The following is a 9,061-nucleotide window of genomic DNA, read 5'->3' on the forward strand; positions in this document are numbered from 1 at the left end:
AGAAATATCAATTGCTCAATATTTACAGAGTACAAATAAATAAGTAAATATATTGTAGAATGAAGCATTGTTGAGATGTCTGCTCACCTGTACACAAGTATCCTAATTTAACAAAAAAAAATTAAAAAGTGATCACATCATTGCAGGATTTAATCAACAGACCATTGATATGTATATTGGGTATATATTATGCGGACCCTACTATGCGCATTATACATGTTAAAAGATTGCTCTAATAGCTTCACAACACCAATATATAATAAATGGGAACTTAGCTGATGGGCAGTTTTGTTAAATGTAGAGTGAGAAGTATATCTCCATTAAGGCAGCTTGTAATGCATGCTCTCTCGAGAACTAAAAAGGAGTCAGTCGTTTGTCAGCAACTTGATGGGAATATTCTCATGTCAATGGCAAGTGCTTTCAAGCATGATATTGACCCAATAGCAGAAAGTAAACTCAAATTTTTTTCTCTTTATTTTTTTAAGATCAAAAGATCTTGTACAGGGTGCTTTTGTTTATTGCTTCCATGTAAATATTTTTTTTCAATTCAAAAATACAAAACAACCCAGGCTAATGGAACAAAAGTAAAAATTTAAGTTGTCGATAGTTTGAAGCAGAGCCTCTGTCACCTTCTTAAAAACTTATTGAATAATAAATTTTGTGTTGATCAGTATATATCTGTAATACAATAATAGAGTATTTTATCCGTGATTAGTCTTCTTTTACTTCTTCTCGTATGCCTTTATATCTGGAGTCCTGTTTCGAAGATGAAAGTACTTGTCTTTTGAGTTCTTCTAGCAGGTCGAAAAGTTTTCAATTTAGAGAAGTTGCAGAGGGCCATATCTCTTCTCTATGGCATCGGTGTCGTCTGCATTGCTGCAGTATATTCCAATGCATTATTCTTAAATTTTCTCTTCTTTTGTAAATATAGCCAGTAGCTTTCCCTCCTTGTCTCCCGACTCCACAAGAAGAAGGAAGATCCTCCAGTATGTGAGACAGACTCAAAGAGCCCAGTGCTGCCACTGCTGGCAGATCTTCTCAGGGCGAGCACTATATAGTTGATTAAATACTCCAGATATCATTATTTGCATGATGCTATGATATTGAAAGTGATTCCCCCCACCCCTTCCTCACCTGCTGTTTTTACTTCTACTGGAGCTTTTTATTCCATCCATTCCTATAGAAAGCTTACACAAATATGGCCCTATGGACTAATACAAAAACAAAATCTTTAAATTATGCACTTAATTATGAAAAAAAATAACTTAAATTATGGGACTAAAGTAGGTCCTCTTCTATTTAATAAATCCATTTAGAGTCGAAGAAAAGTCTTGTTTTTTTTTTGTTTGTTTTTTTTTAATTAATTTTTTTTTAACACACTTGAGCAGGCCTCATGTTAAAAACCCCTCTCTCATTTATCAATCCTGTCAGGTGTGGCAGATGTCGTCGTTATATGAAACTTGTCACAGCCAAACCAACTCGACTCCATTGCTCAAACTGTGACGAAACATACTCACTCCCTCCAAATGGAAATATCAAACTCTACAATGAACTCAAGTGTCCTCTGGATGAGTTTGAACTTGTCATGTGGACCACAGGTGCTAAAGGGAAGGTCAGTGCTATTTCTTTGGTGTGGATTAAGATGCATCACAAATGATTTGATCAAATGCTGTTTTCTCTTTCAACAACGTCATGCATTGCTGAGTATAGCTACTCTCTGGATGGCTAATGATGGATGACAAATGACTGGCATTGTGTTCTTGGGTTAGACACTTTAGTTACCATCAGCTCACTCACGTCCTTTGTGAATAATTATCTGGTAACAGATAGCTCAAATATGCTAAAAGGGCTTTTTCAAAAAAAGGTGTCGAAGAACCATGTGTACAATTTGGAATGAAAATCTGATTTTTTGACTTCTTGGTGGAATAAATGAAGCCTTGTGAAGGGCATTGAGCATGGTGAAACCTATGATATATGCTGTGTAGATAGGGTATTTACATATTGATGAATGTTTGATACCCATGATATATGCTATGTAGATAGGGTATTTACATATTGATGAATGTCCGATACCCATGATATATGCTAGGTAGAGATATTAAAAATTACACCCTTCCGCCACGACATCATAAGTTCCGTCGCCTAGGCATTCCATGAAGGAATATAGATAATCCATCAATTAGGATGTCTGATGTCAACAGGAATCACCCATGTTATCCAAGTGAGCAAAATGGGGGTTAATAATCTTGCCCAAGGAAAAAAAAATGAAAGTGCCTGAAGCGGGGCTCGCACCTGGGACCTTCTGGATCACAGTGCAAGCCTTAACCACTTGGCCACTTCATGTGTGAAATCCATGACATATGCTATGTAGATAAGGTATTTATTTATTGATGAATGTCTGACATGATACACCCCGACAATAGGCTTGTCTGTTCCAATGGGATCTAATCTGATAATAATAGTCTATTTAAATGTGAAGTAGGTGTGTGGTATTAGAGACTACAAGTCTTGTCTGATATAATGGATTGATTGGATATGATACAAAAAAAACATACATCTTGTTTTATATTTCTGTTCCCGCACAGAGTTATCCCCTATGTCCTTATTGCTACAACAATCCTCCCTTCAATGACATGAGAAAGGGGATGGGGTGTAACCAGTGTACCCACCCTACGTGCACACACAGTGTCTCCAAGAATGGTGTATCAGAGTGCGTTGAGTGCGATGATGGAGTTCTTGTACTGGACAGCTCATCAGCACCGAAATGGAAAATGGCCTGTAACAGGTAAGGGTTTTGTGGCTCAGGAAATTACATATACACCACTTTTATAAATGAGATTATTCAATGGGAGAACAAATGTAAATTATAAAGGTAGAATTGTGGAAAGAAATATCCTTTCAAAATGATTTTGATAAAAGTTGTTATAATTTTGTTCCATCCAGCGAGTTGTTAGGGTGGGATCAAATGGAGCATTGATGAGATGATTGGCCGTCAAATATGTCTAATGACACAACTATCAAATGTCAATGGCAGATATGTCTATTGCCACAACCCTCAAATTGCAATGATGAGATGATTGGCCATCAGATATGTCTATTGCCACAACCCTCAAATTGCAGTGATGAGATGATTGGCCATCAAATATGTCAAATGACACAACTATCAAATGTCAATGGCAGATATGTCTATTGCCACAACCCTCAAATTGCAGTGATGAGATGATTGGCCATCAAATATGTCTAATGACACAACTATCAAATGTCAATGGCAGATATGTCTATTGCCACAACCCTCAAATTGCAATGATGAGATGATTGGCCATCAAATATGTCTAATGACACAACTATCAAATGTCAATGGCAGATATGTCTATTGCCACAACCCTCAAATTGCAGTGATGAGATGATTGGCCATCAAATATGTCTAATGACACAACTATCAAATGTCAATGGCAGATATGTCTATTGCCACAACCCTCAAATTGCAATGATGAGATGACTGGCCATCAAATATGTCTAATGACACAACTATCAAATGTCAATGGCAGATATGTCTATTGCCACAACCCTCAAATTGCAATGATGAGATAATTGGCCATCAGATATGTCTATTGACACAACTATCAAATGTCAATGGCAGATATGTCTATTGCCACAACCCTCAAATTGCAATGATGAGATGATTGGCCATCAAATATGTCTAATGACACAACTATCAAATGTCAATGGCAGATATGTCTATTGCCGCAACCCTCAAATTGCAATATGAGATGATTGGCCATCAGATATGTCTATTGCCACAACCCTCAAATTGCAATGATGAGATGATTGGCCATCAAATATGTCTAATGAAACAACTATCAAATGTCAATGGCAGATATGTCTATTGCCACAACCCTCAAATTGCAATGATGAGATGATTGGCCATCAAATATGTCTAATGACACAACTATCAAATGTCAATGGCAGATATGTCTATTGCCACAACCCTCAAATTGCAATGATGAGATGATTGGCCATCAAATATGTCTAATGACACAACTATCAAATGTCAATGGCAGATATGTCTATTGCCACAACTCTCAAATTGCAATGATGAGATGATTGGCCATCAAATATGTCTAATGACACAACTATCAAATGTCAATGGCAGATATGTCTATTGCCACAACCCTCAAATTGCAATGATGAGATGATTGGCCATCAGATATGTCTATTGACACAACCGTCAAATGTCAATGGCAGATATGTCTATTGCCACAACCCTCAAATTGCAATGATGAGATGATTGGCCATCAGATAAGTCTATTGACGCAACCCTCAAATTGCAATGATGAGATGTTTTGCCATCAGATATGTCTATTGACACAATACGCATTGGGGCTGCCCCAGCAGACTGCAACTCAATGTATATCTGAGCATTCAAACCATCAAGGATGTTATACATTTCCATCCATCATGTTTAAGGTCCAATGCAACAAAGTTTAGACCATACAACGGATGGCTGAAAACAAAAAAAAAAAAAAAAACAAACAAAAAAAAACAACATACAAATCATTTAGCAAATTGAAAAATACAAAAGCAATAATATCATTACAATAATATGACTAAAACGCAATGTAGACACTCAACCTAATTTAGTTCACCTAGAGATGGACAAATGGTACAAGAAAAAAAATTCACTTATCATAAGAAGTTATAGACAAATCTGTGGGTAGGTAGCATACATATAATAAGACAAGAAAAGCGGGACACAAGTGTAAGGCAAATAATGGAAGAAACATTATATTGAATAGCATTTTCATTTATCCATCATTGTTTCATCATTTCATATTTGGCGATTCATTCTAGCTGGCAATATAATCATGATATTAATGATACTAAAAATTCTATTTTTGTTTGTTTCATAGGATAAGTATAAGAATGATTTTCATACAACACACATTTAATTAAAAAAACGTAATGTACTTATTTGATGAAAAAGTAGGTACTTACTGAAACTGGTGCTCACCATATTGGACAGAAAACAGGAAATAAACGAAAGTTAACAATTTTAGATACCGTCTACCAATAGGTTGTGGATCAATTTAACACGGATATGTCACTAAATAACGGATGGATGATGTCATAAACAACAAAATGATGTAAACCTATACATTGAATTAGAAACTATTATTTTGACGGTATTTTCATGGGGGCCAAACAGGACTTTCTAAAATTCTCCTATTTGCAAGTCAGGGAGGTCAAATCAGGAAATAGGACTTTCTATTGTAGCAGGAAAATAGGTTTAAGGACCGATTATTACGCCCCAGCAGATTGTCTTAATATTCGAGTCAACAAGTGAAGAATTACTTGTACTTTAAATTTGAAAGTAACTCATATATCAATCTGTAAAAGATAATTTTAGAGATTTACCAGTAATTCTGTGCTCGATGATAAAAATTTAGCATTGGCTGTACAGAACATTGTTAACCACCAATCCTTTTTTTTTTTTAAAGACTAGATTATTAATTATTATTATTATTAATTATTATCATCATCCTCCTCATTATTTTTATTATTATTATTATTATTATTATTATTATTATTATTATTATTATTATTATTATTATTATTATTATTATTATTATTATTATTATTATATTATTATTAATATTACTATTATTATTATTATTATTATTATTATTATTATTATTATTATTATTATATTATGATGATGATGATTATTATTATGATGATGATGATTATTATTATTATTATTATTATTATTATTATTATTATTATTAATATTATTATTGTTATTATTATTATTAGTTTTATGATGATGATGATGATGATTATTATTATTATTATTATTGTTATAATTATTTTGTAATTGCCGTCTACAGATGCAATGTGGTGATTCATTTCTTTGAAGGAGCGTCCAAGGTCGTTGTGAAAGGAGACGAATGTGATGTTTGTGGTGCTCATGTGGTAGAAGTGGTTTTCAAGGTAATCATCATCATCATCATTGGCATCGTCATTATCATCATCATCACCATCACCAACTCAAATAACACTACTACCACCACCATCACAACCATGGTTTGTGCTTGCCTAACGGTACAGGCATTGTCTTAGTGTTATGATTTTGTTTCTTGAATTTTTACTTTAGGGAGCGTTCACATATTACGTCATCAAAAATTTGCCCTTTTTAGACCCCCCCCCCCCCCTCCTCCAAGTCATCACTTGTCATCATTGACCTGACCCCCCTCCCCCAACAGATGATGACGTCATCTAATTTAATAAAAACTAAAAGATAACTTTAATTTCACAATATTTATTATTCGTTTTTCAAACCATAAACATTGATTATCAACGTTTGATAAAACACATTCAGACATTTTATTAATTTCAGAAACTGTTGATAATTTATGTTTTACGATACTATGGGGACATAAAATTTAAATTTGCAAAGATAAAATCTAACAAACATTATTTAAATTAGGCTACTTGGTGCAGGTGCTATTTAAAAAAATTCAGAAAGTGTAATTTAAAATAGTATAGGAGGCAAATTATTTTATAGCATATTAGTCTTTTAGTGGAATGAATTTCTGTTTCAATTTCCAAACATAAAATTAATTGATTCAAAAATGTTTCTGCCTTGGACCTCTGGCAATGTACTATAAATAGTATCATCAATTTCATGTTCATCGTCATCATTTTTCTCCATTTGCTGTTCTTCTTGTATGCCGCATTTTCGTGAATGGTCTTTCATTGCTGTGATCGAGGAGTGATACAATGAACATTTAGGGCAAGTTCGCCTTTTGAGAAGTGATACCCCTTTCCCATCTTGTTTCTTGAGAGATGGGCAATACTCATCATAGCAATTTATCTTTAGCTGTTTTGAAAGGAACAAACTTTGAAATAGGCTTAACTTGCCTATGTTTTGATGACATCATCTTGGGTCTGACCCCCCCCCCCTCCCCCATGTCAACACATGTCAACATTTGGTAGACCCCCCCTCCCCCCCCTAGCTGATGACGTAATATGTGAACGCTCCCTTATTGTGCCCGATTTACTGAAATTTCATTCTTGATTCATTCTAAATAACTTACGTTGTGTGTTAAGTTGCAGATATAATTTTTATTCAACATTTCACTATTTTTATAAGGAAACTTAAAAGTTTTTAGACAATTTTTATACTCTGAATTTACATTTTATTGTTGTTTACCAGCTAACTTTATTGACATTTACCATTCAAGTTTTACTCACTGTCAGACAATCCCCCCAATATATATTATTATTACTATTATTGCTGTGGTCATTATTATTATTATTACCCCTCCACAACCACCTCCACTACCACCCGACCAAAACCAGCACCAGAATAAATCTCTAATTCTATGCCATTCTTCTCTACAGGATGGCAAAAGCCCCTTACCTAATGGATCAACAGACCGTACAGCTTGTGTATTTTGTGATGAAATATTCAAACCGTTGATGGAAAAGCACCATGCAGTGGCTCTCAAGTCAGGGAGGGGTAGAGGGAGATCCACAAGGGGTGGGAGGGGAAGAGGTGGGAGGGGAGGTAGGGGTGGGAGAGGAAAACCTAAACCACCCAAGGATAAAATGTCACAATTAGCCGCTTATTTTGTCTAAGTGAAATTACAATTTAAATTATCTATCAAGTAACTATCTCCTACCTCTCGAATCTCAACTTAACTTGTGTGACTTTCTTTCCTTGTGCTGGAGTAAAAAAAAAAGAAAAAAGTGCAGAGTAATATGACTTTTTTCTATCCCCTTGGTTGGTTCTTTTGACATCTCATGGTGGGCAGGAGATCACTTGCTGTGTCTTCTATCTCCCTATATCTGTTTTCTGGGTTGCTTTCTGTCTTTGTCTTGGAATGGACCAATTACTTGGTCTTGTCATTCCCTTGTCTAGTCCTTGGCTGAGAGGGAAACAATCATATGTGATCCCCTGCCTCGAAACGGATAAGTCAGATTTTTCAATTTTTGGGTTTTTCAGTGCCCAATCAAAGTTTATTTTATGCCTGAAAATATGACACCAAAAAGATAAAATTCTGATTATTCATTGCTGAGATATGACCATTTGATGCAGGGAGAGTGTGAAAACTAAGGATTTGAGAAAATTGGCTTTGAAGTCGAGGCCCCTAGCTGTCATCTGCATTTTTTGCCAAATTGGGACCTAAAATTTGCCAAAATTTGCCAAAAGAAACCCCAAAATTTGCCAAGAAATTTGCCAAAAAATTTGCAGAGGAGAACTAAGCGTTTCAGTAAAAAATTAACATGCGATACAGAAAAATATATATATAAAAGACAATTTATTACATTTAAGGAGGCTGCATTTATTAATTTAATGAAATGACTGTGAATAGCATTGTTACAAAGATTTTAAAGGATCATTATCCATAGAGAGTAGCTTCCCTTGGTTTGGGCCCAGGCAAAGCTGCAACATTTCTCAAGTTTCGCACTTTTTTTTTCGTAATTTTGTTTTCGTTTCTTTTTTTTTTCCCCAAAATTTGACACGCGATTTGCCAATTTTCCCAAAATTTGCCACGATTTGCCAATTTTGGGAAATTTGCCAAAATTTGCGGATCGCCCTGATATTTGCGGCCGCAAAAAATGCAGATGACAGACCTAGATCTTTTTCACACACAGTCAAATCAATAGGTAAAGATAACTCCTTTGATATGGACATTGTAAAGTTGACAAGAGTAAATCAAATTTGCATGAGCTTGCAAAATACATTTAATAATGTGCATACATATTTTTGTAATAATCCAATTGTTACTTTTGTAGTTATTCATTATTATGTATGATGCCCTTAAATTAATAAAAACACACCAAAAAAAAAAAAATGCTGGCCATTTTATTAAATTATTTATAATTTTAAAGTACAGTGAAACTAAGTGAAGCTGGGTGGACAGAGAGAGAAAGAATAAAAAAGAGGAAGAGAAAGAATGAGAGAGGAAAACACACACAAGAGAGAGAGAGAGTGACTACTTGTGCATTAAAGTTAAAGAGGGCGGGAGGTTCCTGGCCTGCAATAATGGGCAGG

The 9,061-nt window shown here is 34.8% G+C and overlaps 1 protein-coding gene across 3 annotated transcripts in view; it reads left to right on the forward strand.

The window, feature by feature from the left end:
- Positions 1 to 8,861, forward strand: part of LOC144978439 (DNA topoisomerase 3-beta-1-like) — a 37,977-nt gene extending 29,116 nt beyond the window's left edge. For all 3 annotated transcript variants that reach the window (XM_078924500.1, XM_078924501.1, XM_078924502.1), the window contains exons 14-17: positions 1,432 to 1,612; positions 2,586 to 2,785; positions 5,889 to 5,991; positions 7,405 to 8,861. In XM_078924500.1, coding sequence (XP_078780626.1) covers positions 1,432 to 1,612; positions 2,586 to 2,785; positions 5,889 to 5,991; positions 7,405 to 7,641 — 721 coding nt within the window. In that variant the 3' untranslated portion in view covers positions 7,642 to 8,861. The remainder of the gene's footprint in view (positions 1 to 1,431; positions 1,613 to 2,585; positions 2,786 to 5,888; positions 5,992 to 7,404) is intronic.
- The last annotated feature ends 200 nt before the right edge of the window (positions 8,862 to 9,061 follow it).

This window comes from Berghia stephanieae, chromosome 8 (genome assembly GCF_034508935.2).
Source record: "Berghia stephanieae isolate SIO BIC M18660-M18661 chromosome 8, UCSD_Bste_1.3, whole genome shotgun sequence".
NCBI lineage: Eukaryota > Metazoa > Mollusca > Gastropoda > Nudibranchia > Aeolidiidae > Berghia > Berghia stephanieae.